This window comes from Panthera tigris, chromosome C1, assembly GCF_018350195.1.
Source record: "Panthera tigris isolate Pti1 chromosome C1, P.tigris_Pti1_mat1.1, whole genome shotgun sequence".
Classification (NCBI taxonomy): Eukaryota; Metazoa; Chordata; class Mammalia; order Carnivora; family Felidae; genus Panthera; species Panthera tigris.
This window is the reverse complement of record NC_056667.1, coordinates 9133446-9160894: the sequence shown is the minus strand read 5'-3', so window position 1 is coordinate 9160894 and position 27449 is coordinate 9133446. Positions and strand designations below refer to the sequence as shown.

Here is a 27449-nt window from a genome sequence, read left to right as displayed (position 1 = left end):
GCATTCTCTGGAAAGGCCTGGTTTGGCAAGATCGGGAAATGGGAATAGATGGCTCTCACCTCACACACACCCAAGGGTGAGCAGAAGATAAGCAACTGGCTGCCCTACGCCCTGTGCCCCATGTGCCGCCCTTGGGCAGCAGAGGAGAGGTGTGACCGGCCCCTTCCCTCTGGGTGGACACAGCAATCATTCTTCAGTCTCACTAAAATCAAATTCCTTCTCACGATAAAACTTCGTATCACCCGATCCCTGGCTGCCCCAAGCAGCAGATAGCTATCAAGCTCACAGACAGATACGGCTGAAGATCAGAAGCAGAGCCTCAGGGTCAAGTATGTACTAGGCTCTAGCTTTTCACTGTGTTAATACACCTGTCTTTGCGTCACTGCTACTAGGGTCCCCAGGACTCATCCGGAAGGCTTCTCTTGAAGTTCTTCAATGAGCGTGAGAGGCAGTTGCTATAGGACGACCTGGTGCGCCTTTGTGACGGGCTGATTTTACTAGGTGGCAACTAAAAACATTAAGTCATGAAAACAAACCTGCGATAAAATCTAAGATTCTTTTAGTTTTAAGATGAAACAGAAGCTTTCCAAACAGTCCTGGGCTCGCTTCTGACCCCAGCTACACGGGGCGTAAGTCCACTCTCCTCTGCCTTAGGTGGACACTGGTGGGAAAAACCGACCGCCCTGGTGTATCCTAATAACCAGTTTGATTTTCGTGAAGATTTTAATCTTGGGAAGTTGCCTCGAGCCTCGATTCAAACCAATTCTGTTTGATGTGTTATGCGTGGATAGGAGAATTACAAGCAGTATTTCCCAACTGGGATGGAAAAGTAGTAAAAGCATTTGCCAAGTTCCCTCTGTGGACTTTTTCGCGACCTGTCCAACCTGACTGCACTCAGGCTCTGCTGACCCAAGACGGTCTTCCCCTCGATCCGGGAGAGTCGTAGGTAAGAAGCAAACACTGTAACAAAAATGGACTTTTCCTTAAGAAAATCTACGTCCATTTCATACCCGGGAGGCCGCTGGCAGAAAGTGTCTTTAGCAAATTTTGGGTGGTGTCTTGAGAGTGTTTTTACCGAAAAGGTCAAATATGCCCACCATAAATCTTTTCTGTGAAATCAACCCAGAGGTTACTCAAAAGCTCTCAGAGCAACTGGAATTTACATCTACGTGCACAACACAGGGGTCCTGGGATTCCAGAGCATTCTCAGAGTCCTGATGGCTATATTCTTAAACGTCAATCTATCATTACCCTTCGAATTCCCGTTCCTCCTTATCTAACTTAAATAAGGAGATAAAGCTCTGACACTCCTGAGCTTTGCTAAATTCGTTTAAATATTTCAAGTTCTGCCAGCTCCTGCTTCTCTCCCCATTTGGGGTCCTGACTAAAAAGGTGAAGAAATATTCTGGAGGAAACCTCAGGACCCGGCTTCATAAATCTTCATCTGCTACATTCCTAAAATGTCCTGTAACCCAAAGCCTACAACAGAGGGTATTTAGAGAAATAACCAAGCAAATACATAGCCCAGACTCCAATACTCCTCTCTCTTCAGCGTTATTTGTACTTTGTCTTGTGAAATGGCTGCTCCCGGGTCTCTGTGGCTTTGTACCCAAGTGTCTTTTCAAGGGCTCCCACCAGTTACCACCACACATGCAGGAAGAGGGCACGCGTGGCCTTGTGTGAAGGGGGCTCCCGTGGCACGGCCAGTGTGGCTGCATCTGTGCCACTTTCATAAACTTGACTTGGGAACAGACAAATGTGGCCCAACACGTAGACGAGAAGATGCAACCTGAGCCAGCAGAACGTTGCCTTGGAAAAGGCTTCTTATTTCGGTTCCAAACCACACATACTTGTCCAGTTAACAAATGCAGCAGGGGATATTGGTCTACAACATTCATGTGGAGGCCAAGGGCTCTGCGCGGCCCTCCGCCCTCTTCTCCCCCCGCCCCCACCTGCCTTCCCAAGAACGATTAGATTGCATGGAAACTTGGGGGGGAAAGTTAGGTGACTGTCCTTGTGGAATGCCTGCACACTCCACCAAGGAGAGGAACTTGGAAGTATTTTAATCTGAGAGAACTCAAGGGGGGGCGGGGGGAGGTTCCCTATAAATAAAATCATGTTCAAATAAACACGAAAAGGAGCCAATATTTCCTGTAAGGCCACTTTTCAGATGGATTACTGGCAGGAGTATTCTTTTGCAGTCTTATGGCTTACTTTGCTATCATCTGCTTAAAATTTGAGTCATTGAAAACATAGATGCTAAGATCTAAGCCCTCACTTGGACGCAATAGTACAAAGGAAGCAGAAAGGCTTGTTCCAAGAGCAGACTCAGAGGCAGAACTCTTGGACTCCTGGGTTCTATTCCTGGCTCGGTCCCTGGGCTCAGGTCAGCCCTCGGTCAGAATCTCACTTCTAATCCCTTCAAATCATTTGTTAGTCCCTGTTGTCTAAACAGTGGGGAAAAACCCTGAGTAACACCCCTGGATCCCGTTCAGTCAACTGGGATGGTTGGAGATGGTTATAACTCACTTCCAAGAAACAGGGGTGATTTATCCCGTGGTAGAATTAGTATGTTCCTGAGAGATCCCAGTGTCATCAGAACAAACCCTCAAGGCACCGAAACGTTTCTCCACCTGCAAGAATCTGTGTTCCTTTAATGTGACTTTCAAACATAGGGCTGTCCAGCAGTTTATAGCTCCTTATGGCAGCCACATTAAAATAATTCTGGTTGGGCTTCAGACCTCTGAGAGAGAATGAAGGGACAGGTATATTTATCCCCAATTTATAGATGAAAAAACTGAGGCTTAGGGAGGTGAGGAGACTTGACCAAGGGCCCGAAGCTAACAAGGGGGTGGGGACCCAGACCTACGGCTCTCCAGGCGAAGTGTTCTTTTCTCTCTAACACACAGATCCTCACTAATAACCTACTCTGGGACCTAGACAAATGGACAGAGGGAAACTGGTCCACGTGTCTCAGCAGAAGCTGTAATGCCTTTTTAGTGCGATAAAGGGTAAAGGGCCAAAGCTCTCCGAGGCTCCCATTAGATGGTCCAGCACGTGCCCTGCGCACCTCTGCTAGCTTCGGCCGTGGTTCTCCTGCTCGTGGCTCCTCTGAGAACGGAGAGGAGATGCAGAAGCTTCTTTCCCCCTCACTTAAGCTCCCACGTCCCCAGGCGGACTACCTGGCTGCTCCTCGCTTCCCACCATAGCTTTTGTTCTGGGAGCGAAGGGCTACGAAGACAGCTGTTCCGGGAAATTTGCAGCCAAACTGCGATTAGAATGCCCGGCTACTGTTTGTGTTTAGGCAAGTCATATAGTTTCCTGTACCCCTTTTATCTGGAATGTGATTCTCTCTTCCCTTGACCTGGCCCACCCCCACGTCCACTTCAGGCTTCATCCCGACCAGCACTTCCCAGGGGGTCCCGGGGCACAACGCACAGCGCATTGGACTTCTAAACAGCACTACCCTAGAAGAGCCTTTCCTGACCCCATGGACCCCAGGTTGGCCGACCTCCTTCTCCCCCGCGCCTTCTCCAATGACACAGTCTCACAGCACCCTGGACATCTCCTGCGTCATTTGTCAGAATTTCCACAAATTAGGATTACTAGGATGACTGTATGAGTCTTGTTTTAAGTTTGCTTCCCCACTGGACTGTAAGCCCTTTGAAGGCAGGGCCAGCCTTGCGCTCTGCCGTGTTCCCAACGCTGAGTTCGTAGAAAATGTTCCATTGGTATTTACTGACTGGAAATGAATGACTGACGGGATACATGGGTGACACAAAGTAGACCCTGCTGTGGCAATGCTGGGCAACCAGTGAACATGGCAAGGACACCTTTCTTGCTGCGGCAGCCATTTTATGCCTTTCTCGATAAAGGCACACTCGATAAAGGCAAAACTTTACCAAGACTTCCACACTATAGAAATGTCGACTTATTTCTTTCTGGTCAACACCACTGAAGTTCCCAGCACAAAACGAAATTTAAAAAATTAAACACACGTACCTCAGACCCCTTGTGAAACAAACACTCAATCCCTTGACCGCTTGGGGATTTCATGAATAAGGACGGTTCCTTTGGAATTCGTAGGGGTTGCCTGCTTGTACTCATATGGTCATCAGGTCTTACTGTCCTGATGAAATACTGGGGGTAGACTTCTGGGGTTTCCAGCAGACGCAGAAAAACTAATACTTTTGAAGCCTCCCTACTGCCCCTCCCCCCGCCTCCGTAAATGCTTCAAAATATACTCCGGGATTGCTCTAGGTCTGTATCTGAGAATAGAATGTCACTTAACTAAAGCAAACGCCACAGATCCTTTTGTAAAAAGCAGCTGCTTCCAGATGGAAGACATTCTGGCAGAACATATTACATGGTCCCAGTCCACAATCTTAAGCATTTCCCCTGCAGTAATGTGTCATCAGGAAGGTTTTCTGGTGACAGACAAATGGATTCACTTTAATTGGGGACGATTTCACTTCAAATCCTATTCGAGGGAGCGGCAGGGTGTGGATAAGGCCCAGGCCCGAGGCATTCTAAAAGGGCACGCTAATCCACTTGGGGAATATCTATTAACCGGGGAGCAGCAAAATCCTTCTGGGCTTAAGTGGCGTCCAGCTTGGCTGGGAACTGTAACATTCATTATAGCCTTTGTTGATAAGATCCCCAATTAGTCACTCTGAAAAAGGAAGGCTCAAATAGGCGACTGACACGAGGAGCTGTGCTCAAGCAGTTGGATTCTGTGGGATGTGGAGCCATGCGGGCTGCCCCTGGTTTCCCATCTTGGCTGGCATCGAGGCAAGATTGCATCCCACAGTGAAGCTGCCAACCTGCCTGTGGAATTCCTTTATGAGGCTGGGGGCCGGCTGGCATGTCCGAGTGGAGGGAGAACAGAGAAAGGGCAGACCCACATGGGGAACTGCAAGACAGGGACCCTAAAACCATGCCAGGAGCCCAGGAGCCAGATGCAGCCTGCAGCCCCACAGTTCTCTTAGTGGGCATATGGGGATCCAGTTCGTTTGGTGAACGGGAGATCTGTAACGGTGCAATTCTACTTCTGACCCCTCTAACGAGAAAACCAATATTTTATATATACATAAATGACAGACGCAGATACAGGTGGATAGATACAGATGTAGTTCTCAAAAAATTCACGCCCGATTTTTGCACTTGATCTTAGCCAAAAGGCTGAGAAGCGATTCATGCCCGATGTTTGCACCTTATTTTCACATATTTATATTAGGCAGGTCAGAAATTTTAGATACATGGATTCAAGTTTTAAAAAAATCACATCATTAAGGTGGAAAGTATATGATTAAACACATCAGCATGGATCAGGAGAGGCAGCATATCTGGGATGGAAATTGCAAAAGCGACTCCCTCCGTGACCACTGACCTGGGGCCACTGAGAGTGGCTGTGTCTCTCACCGCCTGGGCTGTTTCTGATGCAAAATCCAGGGCGCCTGCCACTGGCTTAGTTACAGTGCCCACGAGTCCTTTTCCAAGGCCAGATATGAAACCGCTGACACCCCCTTCTGTTTTCACTCCTTCCACTGTTGAGGTTATCACACTGGTCAATCCACCAATGATACCTAGAGCAAAAGAAACAAGGGCTGTTGTAACCTGGCCAAGGACAAAGCAAAAGCATTTAAAGCCGAACCTCATCAATTCCATGCACCCGGCAAGGTAACTTAGGGACATTCGGTCGACTTCTTAATAGGCTACAGGCAGGCCAACTCTAGCTGGGAAACCCAGTAGGCTTGCCCACCAAGTTGAGAGTCTGAGAGTAAATATCACACGTCAGTCTCAAGTAAAGTGTGTTCCAGTTTAAAAAATCACAGAAAACCTAACAGGTTCACAGTGGCTACTTTCCAGTTTCAGAGTTTGGGAAGCATACGGGCCATCAGGAGACGACACGGACAGTAGGACTAAACCAACAGACTTTGGGGAAAGTTGGGACCCCATGAAATATAAGGCAGAGAGAACTAAATACAGCTCCTCAGTTTTCCAAGAACACTATGTGACTGGCCAACACCACCAGAAGTTTGAAACGGGTAAAAACGACTGCATGCTTTGCTGAAATTGGGTTTAGGTAATGAGTAAATCATGAGGCCTTGATGAAAGGCACCCCCCCCTTCCCCCCCGCCCAACCAAGAGCTGCCAAAACCAGCCAGGGCTCTCAATGGAGTCTGTTCCAAAGACCAACCTGGGTCAGAGAGACATTCCGAACATTTTGAAAGTTGACAGCAATGACCTTAAAGAGCCTCAAAAGTGGCCAGAGGTTGGCAGAGGCTGGAGATGACACAGGGGCTACAGGGAAGAAGGGGGGCCCTGTCCAGGGAGCACTTCCAGGATGTGTGCCAGGGACACTCACAGGATGTTTACCCTTTGACGGTGGGGGCATGAGGAAGCTCTCTAGACTCTTCAGCTCTAGTGAGACAAATCGGCAAAGGAAATCCCCTGGGTGAGAACGCACTAACAGCACTAACAATCCATAGCGTTTCTTTTGGATTCTGGGTCCGCTTGCTCCAGTGAGGCTACGGTCCTCTCCCAACCTTTGGAACCACATTCACAGAGAGGCAGACATTACTGAACCTGGCACAAGCAGGGTCTGCAGAGAAAACTGAGCCAGACTCCCAGTTTTTAAAACAAGGAGACTGAATGGATTCTGGTTCTTGTTATCATTTAAGAATTTTTTTCATCCTGGGGGCACTTGGGTGGCTCGGTCGGTTAAGTGTCTGACTCTTGATTTCGACTCAGGTCTTGATCTCGCGGTTCAAGGGATCAAGCCCCACGTCGGGTTCTGCACTGACAGCGCAGAGCCTGCTTGGGATTCTCTCTCTCTCCCTCTCTCTCTGCCCTTTCCCTGCTCTCTCCAAATAAATTAATTAATTAAAAAACAAAAACGAAAACAAAAAACAATGGTTTCTTCCTGAAGGAAAAAGGATGTCACTCGCATACAATCCAGAGCTTCACGGAAACTCCTTGGATGAGGCTACCTGTTCCTGGAGATGCTGCACATACTGTATGAATGGTCCGTGGTTGGAGGGGATTTTGCAACCAACCTTGAACCCATCATCCATTTTTTTCAGCACACTGTCGTGTCCATCTGAAAAGTGAGGACAGCTATATTTTCTCTCCACATCCCAAGGATGCTAGACAGGTAAAGGCAATTATGCACAGTAAAGCATTTTACATTCATTAAGAACACAGTTCCTCCGACTCCCATGCACTATCATTATATTTACTAGGAAGAATGAGGAAACCTTTCACCCCACACGGCTGCCCAGCAACCAACTTTTTGAGTCCGTGAACACATTAATTTCAGCTAAATTTTACTCCTGGCTTGAATGTCTCCTTTGGGGCAGCTCCCTCTCCAGTTGGGCAGGCTTAAGAAAAGTAAAGGCATTTTGAGCCAAACCTCACAAGTGAGGAAAACCGATAAACAAAAACCCTGTCCTAAACGTTGTGTCCCAAGCCTGAAAAGAATTATTTTTTCTTTTTCTTCTCCACATTCCTCCTTCTTCCAAATGCAGATAATCTGAACTTGATCAGTCTTGATACGACTTCTGATAGCTTCAGATTATTTCTAAGAATCTGGTACCAACAGCGCAGTTTCCTAACCATCCTAACCTAACTATAAGCATGAACTGTATGCCAGGTATCGTGTGAGGGTCTGAAGTACAAAGGTGAACACACGATGGTCTTTCTGCTCTCCTGACCTTCCCCATCTATCAGGAAAGCAAGACACACACACAGCTGGCTAGAGACATGACCTAGACTGCCACGTGTGCCCTGATCGTCATTAATTCTGACTGGGGACAGTGGAGCAAACGTCACTTGAGTGGAGACTTCTAGGTTGAGTTGGACTCTGCCTGACAAGGAAGTGAGGCAGGGGAAGGGAGCAGAATGAACTGAGTGAGCAAGGCACGTCTGGGGAACAACACTGGGCGTCGGGTGGCTGAAATACAGCATGGCTGGGGGACAGTGGTTGGCCAAGTTGGCTGGGTTTGCATTTCCAAGGGCCTTGGATGTCACACTAAGAAGTTGTGGAGAAAAAACACAACAAAGGGCAAATGACTCGGAGGTAGAGCAGTAAAGGGCAGAATTCATACAAATTCAGAGGCTTAATACATCCATGCCATCACCTACATCTCTTGGACACCTGCATTTACAATCCAGGTGAGTGTGCATTTACACAAGACTCAAAAACATCTGGGCCACAAACCCGGCAGCCGGTTTCACATTTCACTTGCCACGGAAGGAACGCTCAGTAAGCAGGAGGCGGGTATCGAAGCGGCAATTCCGCATTCTAGAAAGGGGTTCAAATGATGATACCGTATCACATTTTGGGAACAGAAGCCAAAGAACAGGAAGGGATCGCAATGTGTGCAACGTGTGGAAAATAAATGAAGGCTTGCCACAGGCTGTAACATTTCAGTTGCGAGGAGGGTACAATAGGACAGCCTGGAAGGCTCTCGGGTACACCAAGCTCCCGGCCTGGATGTCCGCTTGCCATCAGATGGGTGAAAAGGGCCCCGAGGAACTGTGGCAGGAGAGCCGTTCTCCCGGCAGCCGTGACTTACCGTGAGCCAGGCCGTGGATGCCGGCTACGAGGTGCTCCCCGCTCGTGGCCGCGTGGTATCTGATGTACTCCCGCTCTGACTGATGCCGATTGTCCATCGTCTTCCCTAAGCCGTCCGACAGCGTCCCCGCAAACTGGAACGGATCAAACACGGAAGGAAAAGGGTTTTAAAGCCTCGGCGCTGTTTTTGCTATTTTAATGATTTTACATAAACACCTTCCCTTGCTCCTAGCTGGGATTCAGTAAATACCAACGGAGAGAGAGATTAACTGCTGAGTCACAGATACCGTGTGTCCCAGGAGACTGGTTCTCAAGGCACTGGACGCACAAGATTGGAGGACGCGGACACGGGTGGACACGAGGTTCGCAAAACGTCTACTAACCGCCCCTAATGGCATCCACCTTCCACGGTCCTACTGCAAATTTACTGAAAAAAATTAAACGTATTCCAAAATGACCCCGTGGGGGAGAGGGACGTATTGGGATTCTATAATGTTAAGGACAGAGGCTCTCTGCGCAGAGAAATCAGTGGGATTCAAAATAGGAAAGATGGCACCTTGTTGCTTTAGGGTTTGGTGCCAAACCTTTTAGAGACATCAACTGCCCTAAAGCGATGTCTTCTCTTTCACTTCTTCGGCAAGTACCGAGTGCCGAGGTGCCCGGCCCCATTTGTCCACAAGGGAAAATGAAGTATATGGAAAGGCTAACAGGTCAGGTCACCTTTCGTACGAAATGGCAGACTTGAACTCATGACTTCCAGTGCAAAATCCTCCCCCACAAATCAGGGAAAGATCTTATTTATCCTGGCATTCTTTTACCAGAGAAGCTGTCTCATCCGTCAAAGCTGGATAAAAAGGACATAAAACTCTGTTTTGTCACAAGACAATCTGAAAAGGTTTAAAGTGACAGTTAATAAACCACAGGGTACTTATCCTCATCATTCAGGCATAAAGAGGAAAGGATATCAAATATATAATTAACCTTCTCGGGAAGGATCTACCAAAACAAGTGGGTTAAGTGCCAGTGACCCAGGACTAACCTTTCAGAAAACTCACAGGAATGCTATTTAGACATAGAGCTCAGCGCAAAGATTCAAGGCGAACAGCCTGCCTTGAAGGCCGAGTACACTGGGCAGCCCGGCCTTCGGGGCCTGTTTCACACTGGTCTGGCGAGGGACACTTTTTACACAGGTATGTCCTGGAAGCCACCAGGCCTGAGGCTTTGTGACACAAGGGACAGGAAAGGGGGAGTTCTGGGCCCAGAAGAAAGACGAGGGGAAGAACCAGCAACTCGAGGTAAAGCAATGGTTTCTGGAGCAAGAGAGGGGAACACACATTCCTTTCACTCAGCCTAAATGCTTTTACAATCCAGGGCAGTAATTACTGACCTTTCTGGAGATGCAGCCCCTATCATTATTTGCTTTAGGCCTTGCCTCCCCTGTCTCTCCGTGTCTAACTGGAGAGCTAAAGTTAATGAAAATTAATTTTCCAGCTGCCTTTAGGATGGAGACGCCACGGGATGTTGCAAAGCCAGCACTGTGAATCAATAAATGGGGCTTTAGTCAGGGATCCCGTCTGAGAGCCACCGTGAGCCATGAGTTTGGGCATCTGACCAGACCGGATTCGAGTCCTGCCTCAACCACTCCCGTAGCTACAGGAGCCTGAGCGAGGTGCCCTCCTGCCGAGCCTCCCCGGTGGCATCTGCAGAGTGACGATGGTACCAACGCTGCTACGTGGCTGGAAGAATTAGTGACAGGGGCTCAGGGTATGGCATCCAGTCAGCATTCTTACTGTTATTATTAGTCAGCTACTAGTCCCAGCGGGAACATCCTGCACCATGAAGAAAGCCTTTCAAAGGTTTAGAATTATGGTCATTTGCACTAGGCTTTAACATAAACAAAAACAAACCCGCCCCCCCCACCCCCTTTCCAGCAGATAAACACCAGCCTCCAAAATGAGTTTCTGGAGTGGTACCATCTTTAAAATTAGAGTGCTGGATTTGGTGGTTTCCAAAATCCTTTCCAGCTCTGACAGTGTGTGATCTACGATCCAAGTCAGGACATCTTTATTAAGCACTTACTGTGGGCCCGGCCCAGATTTATGTACTGCTGGGGACACAAATACAGCCTTGGACCTATTCTCGAGGATGACGGTCTCACTGGGAAGGTAACAACCCCATACGTGAGACGGACAGCAATGAGGGTCTGCAACACAAACCGAAAGACTTGCAAATGGAGGGAGAAGAGGAAAATGTGACCCTTGTTTTAAGGGTAAAAAAAAAAAAAAAAAAAAAAAAAAAAAAAAGGGAGTCCCTGCTACATTCTGGAACTATGTAGGCTGCCGGTGTGCCGGTGTTCTCCACTCAGGGTCTGGACAAAAACACTTTTCCCTGATGCCACAGAAGAGGTGAGGCAGCGGCCAGTGAGAGAGCCCTTCTCGGAAGCGCGATGTTTCCAGAGGCGCGTGTTCTGCCTGAAGAGTGCCCAGCGGCACCCACGCTCCTTCCGGGGTTTTGTCCGGGTCTCTCCCACTTCCTCAGACTCTCGTTTTCCTTGAAAAGAGGTCTGTCCTTGGAACAGATAAGGTCCTGACTACGGATTTCTGGCTGCTGACTAGGAAGAAATGAGAAATCCTATAACACTTTCCGCCCCCCCTAAGAAAATATGATAGAATCCTCTAGGCAAACTGCCCGCCCCCACCCCCGCCCCCACCCCCAACACGAGTTCAATACCCGAGGTTTGGGAGCGAGCTCGCGCCAAAAGCTTAACTGCCAAGTGATTCTGCTACTGCCCCTTCACTCCCCCAGCACTGATTGGACCCGGGTGTTCTCAGTATAAAAATACCACATCGACCACAGCAGGGATGGGGTAAGATGACCTGAGAGATCACTCTTTCCTCTAAATGCTGGATTCTTCTGTGTGCTTCGTAGCTGTGGAAAGGTGCCCACACCTACTCAGCTTACTTACCCTAGGACTTCTGTCTGAATTCCCACTTCTCTGTGGGTAAACAAATTATTCACGAAAGCCAACTGGACTTGTCTTTTGTCACTTGTGGGTCCACGTAAGGGACACAAAGAATGTTATTAGCAGGAAACTATTACCAAAGTCTTCATCCCTGTAACGGTGACTGACAACTCAGGAAATGGGAAGATGTTGAAATCCATGATCCAGCCAAACCCGTACTGATTAGAGGTTAATCAGATTTTACGGGGAGAGACTCTTTATAAGAACTAATCTGAAACCAGTGAGTTGACGGGTGCCGTGGTCAAAGAGGCTGGGCCTTGGGCCAGTCCACCGGGCTTCTGAGTATGAATCCGGGGCACCAAAAGCTTGTGGCCTTCTCTCACTGTGGGAGCACTTAGTCATACTCAATTCCACCTCTCTCATTCCCCACCTCAGTGGGAAAATAAATCATACCCCGTATCTTATTTCTCCCTCAAAGACAGGGTAAGAACACGGGCTGGAGAGGGCGGGGATTCCAGTAAAAGGACTCTGTACGGTGCCCTCCGGTACTGGTCTTCTCTGAGGCTGGGAAGTGTTATTTCACCCGTGTCCTTGAGTTAGAACACGATCGTCAAAACACAGCCGGGGTGCCCATGACAGCCACGGTGTGCCGTGTGGCGGTGACTGGGCAGGACATCCGTTACCGCCCCACCCCCAGTTCTGCCTGTGTATTTTAAAAAGAAAAGCCAAATGCAACGAGACTCAAACTCACTTTGAAATATCTTCAGAGCAGATGCTCTTGGGAATGCTCATGGATGTCAAAATGGGGAGTGAAGCTTGGAAGCAGAGATTCAGATAAGGGGAAAACTAATCTCAGAGGCAGCAGGGGAAAGGCTGAAAACCGTAAGGATATGAGCAAGCACAAAGCAGCGATGCACTGACCCACCAAGCAATCAAACATGTACAGAACACATACTGTGCGCTAGGCTAGCACACGAGAGTCCTCAATCAGAGATGGCTTCTGCCTCCTGCCTCCGAGGACCTCGGAAATAACTTCACACCTGACTTTGGATTCTGTGGCACTGAATAGTCGTGAGATCATGGACAAGTAACTTCACCTCTGGGAGCCTGTGTCCTCATCTTCAAAATGGGAATGAGAATATCCACCCACGGGGAATGCCGGAACGATTAGACAATATGCGTGAAGCACTGAGCACAGAACCTGATACATACAAGGCATCCAATGAAAACAGTACTGCGTTATCTGAACTTCCATTTCTTCACCTGCAAAATGGAAATAATCAGGTCCCGTGGGGCTGTTGAGGGTTAAGCGAGATGGTGTGTATATGCAGGACTTGGCAGGTGCATCCCTGGAGAAGCGGAAGCTATGCGCCCAGGGGCAGAAAAGCCCGGGACAGACAGCATGGGCCAGGCTCGCACGCTGGGGAAGGACTAGCACTCAGAGGGAAATATGTAGACAATTTGTAACTCTCCTTGGTAAAAACGATACCTGGACACCAGAAGGAGCTTTGGGGGAGACGTAGGTCAATATAGCCCATTTTGTAGCGATTTCAAGTCCACAGAAGACTAGAAAGCTTCCAAGGAACACAACGTCCTTCAGAAAATCTGCTCTTACACTTGTGAAAACAACACGGATTTTTGTCCTTTCTTTCACTGAAGGAAGCTTTAGCATACACCACGCTTGTGAATTCTGGCCACAGTCGGCAGTCCTTAATTTCTGGAAAGCCCTATCTTCAACCGGGGGGTAAAAAAATCTCAGAGGCGCTTCAAGATGCCAGTTCTACTGCGTGGCTGACGTACCCAGTGTCAATACCCCACCTTCCAGAAAGAATCCCATTGTCCATAGAAATGGAGCCGCTACAAATTAGCCCGGGGTTTGGGGCCAGGCTCGGGACAGTTGGTTTTACAAAACTGAAATTCAAGTAGATGCTGGAATAATGCAAGAGAAAAATTCACGCTGTGTCCCTCTGTTTGCTCCGATCAGTTTTCCTGACCCTTTTATGATATTCAGCAAGCATGGGATGCCAGAGATATTTGGCCAGTGTAACAGGAGCCTGGGCTTGAATTCCCCCCCCCCACCCCCGCCCCCCGCTTCTCTGGTGTTCTTCTTTCACAGTTATTTACCTAATGGAAATTTCCTCTTTAATGTCCTCGTTCCACCGAGTAATTGCTGGTGACAGTACCTTTCCCGTCACCAGGGCAAATGGTGGCCACAAATAGTGGCAAAGGGAGAGAAGGGCCGGGGCGTGGCCGTCTGAGGGGGTCTCGCGTCCTCCCACCCAGGAAGGTGTTCGACCGCACGGCTCAGCCACCAGCCTGGCTGTGATTCCAGGCGGCGCCGTCAGCTCCGCTAAGCGGGGGCACGTCAACTCGCAAACGCAGCTGTACGCCCGGTGCCTGAGAGCACGGCCGATGTGCACGTGCGTCCTGGCGGCCGTGGCTCAACTCTCGAGCCTCGGTTTACCTAGCTGCAAAACACGAGACGCTCAGGGGTTGCTCTGAAGGGTTAAGGAACTAGCACAGAATGCCTGGCACCGCGTCTGGCACAGAGCAGCGGGCCCCCGATTTTTACAAGTTTCTTTTTCTTAATTTTTTTTTTTTATTCATTTTTGAGAGAGACAGAGACAATATGAGTGAGGGGAGAGGCAGAGAGAGGGGGGAGAGAGAATGCCAAGCAGGCTTCTCGCCGTCAGCGCGGAGCCCGACGCGGGGCTCAAACTCCCGAAACCGTGAGATCATGACCTGATTTGAAACCAAGGGTCAGACGCTCCACTGACTGAGCACCACCCCCCCCCAGGTGCCCCCGATTTTTACAAGTTTCTTACAAGTTTCTTACAAGTGGTGCTGAGGCTTAAGCTCGAGAGTCCTTTCCGGCTCTGCTGGGACACCAGCAGAAAACGTGCTGCCAACCCCTCAAGTCCTCCACACGAGGCATCACCACTTCACTCTCACACCGTTACCAGAGCCACACTTAGAACCCATTCTCCGTGTGGGCGTTGCCTTGACATTGAAAACCCCTCTTGCGACCCTTGTGGCAAAGAGGCAAGAGTTAACGGGGAACGGGATCCAGCCAGCAACGGGGATCAATCGCTGACACGAGGCCAACCAAACGGCCAGACGGTGAAGGGTCCGGCCGGGACTGGGGAAGGGCATTAATAAAGAAACAAAGGAAAAAAGAAGGACATGGAACAAGTTGAGGTTTGGCAAGAAAGAGGCAATTTTGGAGCCCGGATCTCTCTCCTCTCCACTAGAAGTGGGACAGGTTTGTCTGTTTTCAGTTCTACTTGGTTATGATTACATATAGCCCTTAAGGCAAGGAGAGGAAGGAGGAAGAATCCAGCACAGAGACCCTGCATAAGAATAACAAAGACACTTTTTTAAACCTAGGACTCACATTATACAGCAGTAACAGGCCCAAGCCAATGACCTTGCTTTTTTTTTTTTTTTTTTGTCTCTGGTGATGTACAAACCTTCTGACCCTGGGACCTACATACACCATGTTGCTATTTCATGGATAAACACTTATCAGGCAGCAGACACTCCTTCGCAGTTAAGAAACAAAGTTATCCAAAGCCACCCAGAATTATCTCGGCACACAAGGTCTCTCAACATAAGCAACAAAGTCAGACCTCAGGATCGTCCTGGTTCTTAACTAGCCCAAGACTCACGCCTGCTGAATTGGCAAGTCTCCCTTGCTATTCTGCAACTCTGACCCGGTTTTGAACTCAGATGTTGTCTCAGATTAATCTAGAAGCTCAGAGTGGTTTGAGGCACTCTCCTGAAAGGATTGTGCCTTTTCTTCAAAAAGGATGGGCAGAGTTGGCTATGAGGCTTTAAAACCACAGCAGTAAGCAGAATACACGGGGGAATCAGGAAGACTGATGTTCAACAACAGACACGTGCCACGGCTTCCTCACATTCAATTTTCCCTGTTTTTCCTATACCAGGTGTAAAGAATCATGTGGGCAGGATGAATCTTTAAACCCAGCTGCGGGATGGGATGGGGTCCTACCTTCAGCCCGTCATAAGCTTTTCCCCAGAAGGGGAAATCACGTTGAGGGTGCCAGGCCTCTACTCGTCTACTGCTGAAAATCCCTCGCGGCCCACAGGAGAAGCCAGAAGGTGGGTTTCAGTAGAGCTGGTGCCAGTCAAGGAGAGTAAGTCTTCCCACCCCATGAGAGACCTCCCGTCTGCCATCCTAACAAGGCATAAATTGAAAAGATATGAATATGCCTAAATGGCCAGTTTCTCAGTACTGAACCAGGAGATAGATTATGTTATGGGGGAAAAAAAAAATCCCTCCAAGGGTCACACCATAATGGCTGACTTGGCCAATAAATGATTTCAACTCTAGGGAAGCACACAGGCTTTGAAAAGCAAGGCAGGCATCCTGGTCCCAACTCTGTCACTAGTAATCAGCGAGGTCAACACGAGCAAAGCACAGTCTTCAGGGATCGGCATCTTCATCTATAAAACAGGAAGAACACTACCCACAGAGTCGCTGCAGGAATCCCAAGAGACCTTGGTTTTAAAAGGACTGGGGCGGGGGGGACAACACGAAGCGATGTGTAAATGCCAACGGTTATTACCGCAAATCCTTCTCTTTCTTCTAAGGACAGCACTGCTCCCCCTTCCTCCCTGACTGAATCCTGTATATCTCATCCTATAATACAGGAATCACCTTATACCCGTTCTGGAACAAAGGAAAGCATAAAGAAGTCAATTATACGTAGATCGAAATCTCAAAATACAGAAACTAGAAATGGAATGGAACATTTCACAACAGAAAAGAAGCTTGAGCTTATCTCATTTCTAGTCACAAGGATTTCAATCTTGTACTTGGTATTTCAAATAAATAGATATATTCTCTTTAATGCCAAAAGCCTGGGAAAGAAGGGGGTGGATGACCCCGTAAAGAATAATCAGAGACGCTAGGCACTATTGTAAACTGGGCTTCTTACTGACAAAGTCAGATACATTTCAAGGGTTTGACATATCTTGATGAGGTTTTGTTTTGTTTTTTTAAAGAAAATGGTCTCCACCTGGTTTCTTCATATAAATGGAGTTTTATTTTTTATTTTATTTTTTGAGAGCAAGAGAGAGAGAGAGAGAGCACGCATACACACACAGCAGGGAAGGGGCAAAGGGAGACAGAAGGAGAGAATCTTAAGCAGGCTCCACAGTGTGCAGCTGGACAACGCGGGGCTCCAGGTCACAACCATGAGACCGTGACCTGAGCCAAAATCAAGAGTCAGATGCTTAACCGACTGAGCCACCCAGGCGCCTCTAAATAAGTAAAGCTTTAAATGAGTAGGCAGAATAAAGGAAAGCTTCCAACTGCTGAAGACCATAGTGTAACTTCTGGAATTGTAAACATGAACCAACACTGTTTACTAATGTATCAGGCATTGTTCTAAGGGCTGGCCATCTTTGAAATCATTCATTAGTTTAATCCATAGGACAACCCTACGAGGTAGGCTCTGTTATTATCCCCATTGGACAGATGAAACTGGAAAGACCATGATCACCTCCAACAAAAGTCTACTAAGAATCTACCTATATTTGACACTGGGTCATCTACGGAGGGAATCCGACCATGATTTTTGTTATTCCCTCCATGGAAAATTCCTTCCTGAGTGCCAGTGAAAATCGCATACAGATGCCAAGTAGACATCTTTCCTTTCCTAAGCAACGGTGGCGACAAACGAAGGAAGCTAAGGGAAGCATAGAAATGCTAAAGTTTCTGAAAAATTACATGCACATCCCTGAACAAGAAAGAGAGTCAGGCTCCAGTCCCCTTTCTTCATCAACACCCTACCCCCTTCCATCACCCCTTTTTTTGCCTTATGCCATGTAGCCTACTTCCTCCTTTCCCCAAAGTCATCACTGTCACATCTGAAATGGGCCCCAGAGAAGGATGAAGTTCTGGAGACGTCCATTACATGGATCGTGTGACCCCACATTCGGTCACGGTACTAGTGGGCGCCATTTACGGCTGGGAAGAAAGATGGACGCCAAGCTAGGGTGAGGGTCGGGACCAGTGATTTGGAGAGCCCCTGCTTGCACAGAAAAGGTCTGCTCTTCCATCCCAGCTTCTCACAGAAGGACTTGCGGAAGGGGAGCTCAAAGATTTGCTTTGTCGCAGCTGGTCTGGCCCTGACTACAGACAAAGACCACTGCTCCGGCAAGGGCATTCTACGTACCAGTGAGTGACACATCTGGAGATACAAATTCAAGGGGGAGGGGATGAAGGCAAAAGAGAGCTGCGGGGAGAGAATGAGCGTCAGCCAGCCGCACTCCTGGGTAAGAAAGGACCCTGCAAGTGCGTCCCATTCGGCCTCCACTCCTCTAGTCTGTGTAGCTCCAGCGTTACCCCTGACAGCCCCACTTGTCGGAGAGTCACAGAGAACCCACAGAGGAAGCTAAGGGGCTGCTTTTTACGACTACTCGACATTTTATGGGGGTGGGTGGGGTAGAGTCTGCACTGGGGACAACCAGACATTCAAAAGCCAACACCTCAATGTGTTCAGGAAGTTGTTCATTAGCAAGCGTGATGAACGTGACAGAAGACACCACATTCGGAACTGGTGTTTGGCACCTGGGAGAACAAGAGAAGGTGAACCTCTCTTTTTGGGGTTATGATAAGAAGGGGAAGCAGCTCAGCTCCTAAGGCACTTACGTGAAGCCCTCCCTCATTTCTCCTGAGACATGGCTTGTTCCCCAGCTCCAAGGAAAGGGCAAAAGAAGGTTCTTTGAGGAATGGCCTCAAATGTTCCAACCCTTCAGATGGGCTAAAATAAAAATAAAATGGCAGTTTAGCTATTTCCCAACAGCTCCGAAGAAACCTCCGCTCCTTGTCTGTCGCCTGAACTCCTTGGTGGCCTTTTAGGACGAGGCGTTCTTGCCTTTGCTGTCTTTCAGCCCCACGAAGGCTGAGTTGGGGGTGGACATTCAGAATTCACACCCATCTACTTCCTGGAGATCTAGGGTTTTTCAAGCCTGCTGCATGAGCTGTTTCCAGGTTAACAGATTTCAGGCCTAAAAAACAAGTCTTGGAATGAGGAAGAAAAGCCAATCCACTTAAGTCAACAGTGAAAAAGGGAACGTGATCAGGGAGGCTTCAAAAGTACTAGTACCTTTTAGTATATTCTACTCTATAACATTCTCTTATTCTAGTCTATCGTTTACACTGAATGGTAGGTTCTGGGATTTGTTTGTCCTTTAAACTGTACATATACCATATGACACTCTATTGATGGGCTCTTCCATGATTTAAAAACATTATTTATCGAATTAAAAAATGTTTATGGAACTTGTTTTCTAAATATGTGACCAAAGGCAGAATTCATTTTTAAAAATAAAAATTAGCTTTATGAAAATCATGCCTGTGTGTGAAATGCCACCATATTCAAAAACATCATGAACAGAACGTTTTGTAAATTTTGGCAAGCAGGCAGGAAAAGAGGAAAAAACGGAAGCCCACAAATAACCTAAGGAAAACAATGGAAGATGACTTGGACGGCCATCTCTTAAGAACCTTGCAGAAAACTCCTCACTGCAATGGTGGAGACAAAAGCCAACTGCATAAAGGTCCTTTCTCTATTCAATACCTTCCTTCCTCCCACAAGAACAAGGGAAATCTTGGGGCGCCTGGCTGGCTCAGTCGGTTAAGTGTCTGACTTTGGCTCAGGTCATGATCTTGCAGTTTGAGTTCAAGACCCACGTCGGGCTCTGTGCTGACAGCTTCGGAGCCCGGAGCTGCTTCGGATTCTGTGTCTCCCTCTCTCTCTGCCCCTCCCCTGCTCATGCTCTGTCTATATCTCTCTCAAAAATAAACAAACGTTAAAAAAAGAAAAGAAAAAAAAAAAGAAAATCCTCCATTCAGACACGGGGTAACAAGTCTTGTCATGTGACTTTAGTTTCCTCTCTCAGGTTAGAGCCACAATGTCCAACAAGGTGACCACGTGTCCTAGGAGGCATTTAATACGTGGTGGGACAAATTAAGACACGCTGTAACGCAGCTCCATGCTAATGACAGGGAGCCCGCTTGGGATTCTCTCTCTCTCCGTCTCTCCCTCTCTGCCCTTCCCCCACTTGTGCATAAGCAGCTCACACGCATGCCTGCACGCGCTCTCTCCCCCCACTCAAAAATAAATAAACACATTTTTTAAAAAAGACACGCTGTAAATATACAATACATACTGGACTTCAAAGACGAGGTGAAAAAATAATGTAAAACATCTCAATTATTCTTACATACTGATTACAAATTGAAATGAGAATATTTTGGATATTATGGGTAAAGTAAAAATAGTAAAAATCATGTATGTTTCTTTTTACTTTTTTAAAAATTCTACTAGAAAATCTTAAATTATACAAATTACGTGGCTCATATTATATTTTTATTGGACAGTGCTGGTTTAGAGGTCTGACTCTAAAAATTTTAAGGACACAGCTTATTCAACTAAAAATTAAATTCAGAAGGTACCCGAGTCTCCAATTTCAGTCCATTTCTTCCACTCAGACTCTATCTCTAGGTAACCAAGACTATCTTACAAATGGCTGCTATTCACCTAAGCAAAGAACAATAGTCGGAAGGCAGCGGTTTGGATTTAGGGAGAAAAAGCTGTGGTTACTCAAGATGGAAATACAGAAGGAAGGTCTCATGTCTCCAATCTTCCTGGCCTCTTCCTCTCAGACCGACAAATATAATGGAATCTGTTCTATCTGAAAAAGGCCTTCCTCAGGCCTTCCTGAGTTAAGCGTCTGACTCTGGATTTTGGCTCAGGTCATGAACTCACAGTTGTGAGATCGAACCCCACATCCCCATGTGGGCCCTGTGCTGAGCATGGAGGCTGCTTGAGATTCTCTCCCTTTCCCCCTCTGCCCCTCCCCAGCTCGCACATGCACATGTACTCTCTCTGTAAAATAAACAAACAAAAAAAGGGCTTTTTTTTTTTTTTTTTAAAAGCTCCCTGCCATTCGAGCTGTCACTCGCTCCGTTTCCCCCTCTGTGGCCATATCTTTCACAAGAATGTTCTAAACTCACTGCTGCCACTGTCTATTTCTTCTATTAACTGAAGGTTCTGAAGGCATGTGCCTAGAGTAAATAATACAAGACAGGCAAGACAGGGATGAAAACAGGTAATGGTGTCTGTCTTTCAATATCCTTGAAGTTCAGACAAAGCTGGAAACAGAGGGAAACAAATTTGGTAGCAGTTAAAGACTGGTTTCTTAGCACCTCGCTCAGAGACAGGATCCCAGGCATCATTTGTTCCTGGGCTACAGGTGTAAAGCCTAAGGGTGTATCCAACAGGCAGCATCTAGGGAAGAAAACAAAAGCCATTTCAAGCCCAAGGCAAAGGCAGGAGACAAGACAGAAAGAATTCCCTGAGACGGATGGAAGAGCTATCATTTTTTTTGCATAGGGTGCCCGTGGCTTTGCTGATGGGCAGGAAGGGGTCTCTCAGCAGATCTCAGACCATAACGACTTCTGTTAAGTCTACCTAAGGGCCAGGGAGAGGGGAAAACGGGAATTCATCGCCTTGGATGTTTCTTAATCTTCAGATAAGTGCCACAACTTCCTGTTAGCCAAAGAGGAGCCCACGATGCACTTAAAATGAACTTCAAAGAACAAGATGAGAATGTGAAACTGGGAGATGGTCCCTGTAAAAACTACCTCGCTCCAGGGATTCAGTGATGGTGGCCCTTTAAGTTTGAAGGGGGCGGGGGGCGGGGGGCGGGGGCGGGGTGAAGCTTGTTGAAGGCACGCCCAGTGCTGCGCCTGTCTTGTCCACCTTTGCATCCCCAGAGCTATGGACAGAGCCTGGCGTGGGGTGTGGACGTACATGTGACAGTGTCAACTCTGGAACGGACAGGTGCTGGTGCCCACAGCGAGCCCAGAATGAACCCAGAGTCGCTTTGGGAAGCAATGACCAAAAAGATTCCGTCATTTGACTTGAAAGTCTGTCTTTCTAAAAATGGGCTTCTTCATGTATGCAAATACATTTTCTTATGTTGAGGGGCATCTGGTTTTGGACCTTGATGGTACTTGTCTATTCTGCATATTAAGCTCCAGATGACACGGAGGAGACGAAGAGATTCCAGTCGAGTATTCTCTCTAAGGCATCTTCCTGGGAGGCAGAGATCCCTCTAGGGAAACAGCACAGGAAAGTGGAAATCACAGCAGGTCTGGAGTCGTACCTCTGGGTTCAAATTCCGCCTTCACTTACTGGCTCTGTGATCTTGGGCAACTTCTTGGAGACTTGGTGCCTTACCCGCAAACTGAGATAATACCCAACTCCCAGGGTCTGTCGGCTCCTTTCCTCCTTTCCTCTCTTCCCTTCTATACACATAAACATACTGATAGTCAACAGTGTGCCAGGGCTGGCCGTTCTAAAGGCTGGTGACACAGCCGTGGATAACACAGACAGAACTTTTATCCCTTATAGGATTTATATGCAAATTGCATAGACAATCACATAAGTAAATAAAATGAAAGTGATAATAAATGTTAAGTAAGAAATGAAGCAGGTAAGGAGGATAAGAGATGGTGTTGGAAGGCAGGGGGTGCAATTTTAGGGGGAGGAGGGGGCACCAAGAAGAGCTTCGGTGACAAAGTAACGATTGGACGAAGAACATACAGGTGAAAACCAAGGGGTTATGGAACCTTCCAGGAAGAAAGAACTGCTAGGGCAGAGATCCCAAGGCAGTGGTTCTGAGGCAGGCAGTTGAGAGACGGCTGGAAGGTCCGATGACGGGCTGAGCGAGGTGGAGGGAGGCGAGGGGTACAAGATGAGTTTAGCAAAGGACGGGACAGGCTGCAAGTGCCTAAGAAACCACATGCAGATCTTAATTTTCTACGTGGACTGGAACGGGAAGCCACCGGAGGGGTCTGAGCTGAGGAATGACACGATCTGAGCTGAGCTTCGATGTGTATGGTAGCTCCAGCTGCCGCCTGAAGAACAGATGTGAAGGGGGGAGGCAGGAGGGAGGCAGGAGGGAGGCAGGGGGGAGGCTATGGTACAGCTGAGTGGGCCTGTGGACGCCCCTGAGACGTGGTACGACGGGAGTCAAGGATGACCCCAAGGTATGAGCTGAGCGGCTGAAAGAAAGGAGAAACAATGGCATAAAGTGCCCAGCACATGGGGAGTGATCAAGTATTAGTTCCTCTTTATACGTAAAAACTCTCGGTGCTGATTCCCAGCAAAGGTGTCCAAGATGGAGTCAGCTAGGCCACACTGAAGCTAGGAAAGATCTGGAGGGAGAAAAGGCAAACAAGAGAATACTCAGCAGTTGGCTCTACTGTGCAAACATCCTGACGGTGATTAACCTCCGTGAAAAGAAGGCACACCTCTCACTCCAAAATTATTCATCTGTGAGAGATGAGGGGATGAGAGGCCAACCTCCATATGGTCAGTGAGTACAGAACCACGTTTTCCTTCCTGAGCAGAAAAAGGCCCGTGGAAGGGCGCCTGGGTGGCTCAGTCGGTTGGGCATCTGACTCTTGGTGTCTGACTCTTGATTCCAGCTCAGGTCATGATCTCACTGTTCATTGGGCTCTATGCTGACAGTGTGGAGCCTGCTTGGGATTCCGCCCCCCCCCCCTCTCTACCTCTCCCCTGCTCTCATGCTCTCTCTAAAAATAATAAACATTAAAAAAAAATGACCCATGGAAAAGAGCAATAAATCATGTGCTGAGAACCCAACAGAAATGTAAAGAAACAGCAAATTTTGTGTTCTGTGCATACATCTCCAGCTCCTATACAAGTGACTCGGTCTACCCAGTCTAGGACACAGGTGGCAACCACAGATGCTGAAGTTCGGGGTGATGGAGGTGGGGAAGCAAGGACCGGAGAGCCCACTCCTGAGGGACATCTGCCAGGTTTTACTACCCAAGGAGCCTCTTCTTCATCTCGTTTGTCAAGCAGCCCAACCCAAGTTTGGTCTTGAGACTCACAGGACCCAGGACCCGATCCTCCCCACCCAAGAGCTGGGGCAGCCCCCAGCCCACACTGCAATTTCGAGCGCGAGGCTCAAGTTCCAAGAAGTCACTGGGAGCCCTATGTAGCCTTGGCCCAAATACTGGCAACGAGACAGCAGCTGTTTCTCCACCAAGATAAATGTCCCCTCTGAATCTGTACGTGAAAAACTAAGATTCCAAATACAAATGGACACTGTTACCTGCCTTGAGTGGACACAGGAAAGAAGGGATTTCCAGAGAAAAATCTACTGACTGGAGAGAATGAGGCAAGAGAGGGTGGAGGGTAGAAAGGTCACGGAACACATTCTAATACAGAATGTGCTCTTCCCTCTCAAATTTAGGTCAGATCTAGTTTGGCCATAAAGGACGTGGCGGAACAGCAGAAAAGACCGACCAAATGAGGTCCGATAAATTGATTTCCCCATGAAAAAAATTAATTCGTGGTTTGGGGATCGATGGCAAACATTCCATCTGTGGAGCTCCAAATTAGGCGGAAAAGCCCGGCTGAAGAACAAGGCCACAGCCTCCTTCCCGCCTTTCTGGCCCAGTTGTTTTAAGCGAGGCCTAAACGCCTTCTCCTGTACCCAGGACTTGGGAGTGTGTTTGCTCTGGGCTTTGGGGAGGGTGATTTTCTGCTGTGTGTAGATGCAGATATCAGGTTAATTGGAAATGGCTGGACGCAGTCCGGGCCTTAGTACTAGACCGAGTCACTCCGGCCAGAAAGAACAGTTGGGCTGGATTTGCAATCTACCTGCTGTGAACAGGCCGTGATTTGGTTTGGGCTCTAATTATATAAAGAGCCAGTTAGGTTTGTTTTTTCCGGAGGGCGTGGGGGTTGTTGATGGTTTTGGCCCCCTCTGTGAAAGATGGAACTGTTCTACCACATATATAAAATACTTGCAAAACAGTTAACATTTTATATGCGCAGATTCTGGGCAAATCATGACATCACCAGACTTAAAAAGTGAAAAATTCCGTTACGTCTCTTCCCCTTGGAATTCCCTTAGAGCTGGTAAGTGGGGGGGAGGCGAGAGAGGAAGGGAAACATAAGGATTTGAAATGGCGGGCCAGTCTTCTCCTCAAGAGACCCGCTGACTGTGCGGCACGCCTTGCCGTCCCCGTGGCCCGCTGCCTAGGTGCTGGTACTCCTAAGCCACCTCCCCTCGTGCTCCACATCCCCGAGCAAGCCTTGTTTGGGTTGCCCCATGTGTGCCCCTTGAGGCCTGCCTCCCCCCCCCCCCCCCCGCCACTTCCTGTCGACATGGCCAACATCTCCTTGAACTTCAAGATTTGGCACCGGCATTCCATGCTTCGTGTAGGCCTTCCCTGCCCTGGGTTGAAAGGTTCAGCCCCTCCTTTACTACCCCGCTGGACCTGCGCAGACTTCCGTCCCAGCACCCACAATGCTCCCCGCACACGTGCGTTTACAGGACCTTCTCCTGTGCTGGACTGGGACCCTGAGCAGGGAGCACCTGCGTTGTATTCCTGTTGGTTTCCGCTGTGCCTAGGACAGAGCCTGGCATTTTCAGTGGTCCACATCCAGTTGTGAACTTGTTGTTTAGACACAAGAACGAACAGATTTGTTAATGTGAGGTTATTTATAACTTCCTACGTAGTCAGTTCTGCTCATGGAGCCAGAACCAAGTTGAAATGCCTTCACTGGGCATCTCAAGCCGACAGACTTCAAGCATTCCCTGGTTCTCAGCCACATGCTTTGGCTTGGATGGGGAGGCGTCTTCAAAAGAGCTAATTATACAACAGAGGGCACTACAGGAAAGGACTTGAAACTCTGACTCCAATTCTCTGCTCCCCCCGCCCCTCCCTGAGAATGCAGCCTTACATGGTTAATTCTGATCCTGCAGAAGGGGTCCACGAGTGAGGCCCATTAGACAGGGTCCGACGTTTGCAAGGGGCAACGTCAAGAATGCGGGGTCTGAGTCAGAGAACCTGAGCCCTTACTCTGGCTCTCTTCACAGCCTCGGGTGAGTTGCTTAATTTCTCTGAGCCCCCCTGTCCTCACATATGAACTGGGACTAGCACCGCACGGGGTCACTGTGAGGATGAACAGTACCGTGCACGCAGTCAGCGAAGCAGTCGGTAAATGTTAGTAACATTTTTAAAGCTACCCATCCGGCTACTAGCTTAAATTCAAAATTCCTTTCAACTGTGTAAATCAGTACACAGCCCTACGGAGGAAAAGAGAAGGGTAAATTCACATGTTAAACACCAGTAGAAAGAATCCACTGTCATACCTCCCATGGTCAGGCTAATGACTCCTCCGTGGCTCCCTCTCTCACAAATCACATGACAGTGAACAAGCCCCCTGGACGGTCAGTTTTGGGAACAGATTATGTGAGACAAAGGCAAGGAAATACAAAATTAACATCGTGGTTACTCCTTATCAGAACACAGACAAAGCCAGATACGCCAGCAGTCCAGAAATGAAGGAAACGGGCTGTTGGCTTTTGATTGGAATTTCCTAGGATTGTTACCATGTAGTACAAGATTGATCTAAATGTTTCTTTGACACGGTCGAGCTTATGTGAACTGTATCAGAAATAATACAATGAAGGCTTGGGTTTGTGCTAGAACAACACTGCTTTCAAGAAAAGTATCACTACCAGGCTGGTGAAGAAAACCGCACAGACTTCAAAGTACCCAGGTCTATAAATAAGTTCATTTTACTGCTTGGGGGGAGGGGGCGATAGAGAGGCTAAATCAACAAACAGAAGAGCAAGCAAATCAAACATTGTCAGGTGACGTTTTCCGTAAGTCAGTTTAACTGTAAAATGAATTACTGTGCTCTAGTCTTCACAGCATTTTCAAGATCGTGCATGCCCTGTCGCTGCAAACCATAACGCCACACGGCCACCATCTCAGCGACTCTATCGTAAGAGCGCTTACTGTATAGAAATCGATTCCGTCCTCTCAGCAGCGCCCCCTACAGCCGGCAAGTGGCTTTTCCAAGCAGATGGGGGAAAGCTAGAGCACACGGCAAGCTGGAACTTACCACCCAGATGTGTCAAACCCGGGGAAGAGGGCAAAATTCAAGCAGTCCACCTACAATATTTCCAGAACAGATGCCTCCTTGGAAAATGAGGCAAAACAGGTCTTTAAAGGTTTATGTAATTCTATACAAATAGCAACTAAAACTGATACAGTATAAGGCGGAATGAATGACGGCTTAAGACTAGAAATAACCAAATGTTCAGACTCTTTAATTTTGCTTTTCTTCTGTTTTGAGGGATAAAAGAGAGGAATAAAGAATGTGCTAGAAATTTGGGGAATGCACTCCAAACCTCTCCCCTCACCCCTCCTACACACACAGACGCGCGCGCGCGCGCGCACACACACACACACACACACACACACACGCACTCTTTCTACTCCTCTTTGTAAAAGGCCTTTAATTAGCTCACATCCCATCCCGCCCCGGCTTCGATACACTCTGACACCAGCCTGCTGGCCGGGCAGTGGGCTCTAAGTGCAGCCCGGGAGCGGGCTCCCAGCGGACCCCCTGCCGCTCTTATCTCCGCAGATGCCTGAGGAGTTTGGTATCCCCCTCCCGGCCCTCCTGGGAAGCCGCCCAGCAGGTGCCCATTGGCAACAGTTTTGTGTTACAGGCCTGAATGAATGATCCCCGCAGGAGCTGCCGACTGTTTTCACAGACACAGAAGGCAGTCAAAAGTCCACCGCGTGAACTTGGGATGACCCCAGCTGCAGAGTCACTGGCGGGTTCATCGGGAGGGCAGGCACGCTTTATTAAACAACTAATACTCTTCACAGATAACTTTCCGAAAAAGCAAAAGTGTTAACTCTTTGCGATCTTGCTCCTTGCTCCCACAAGCAAGTGGAGGGGCTCCCTTGTGTGACTGAGGGTTTGAACCCAGAGGAAGATTTTAAGACAGAAAGAAGGTGGTTACGGG

The 27449-nt window shown here is 48.2% G+C and overlaps 1 protein-coding gene across 3 annotated transcripts in view; it reads right to left on the bottom strand.

Annotated features, from left to right (window-relative positions):
- VPS13D (vacuolar protein sorting 13 homolog D) overlaps positions 1-27449 on the bottom strand; it is a 255302-nt gene that overhangs the window by 43757 nt on the left and 184096 nt on the right. For all 3 annotated transcript variants that reach the window (XM_042998018.1, XM_042998020.1, XM_042998021.1), the window contains 2 exons: positions 8580-8712; positions 5390-5585 (listed from right to left, as the gene is read on the bottom strand). In XM_042998018.1, the coding sequence (XP_042853952.1) occupies positions 5390-5585; positions 8580-8712 (329 nt within the window). The remainder of the gene's footprint in view (positions 1-5389; positions 5586-8579; positions 8713-27449) is intronic.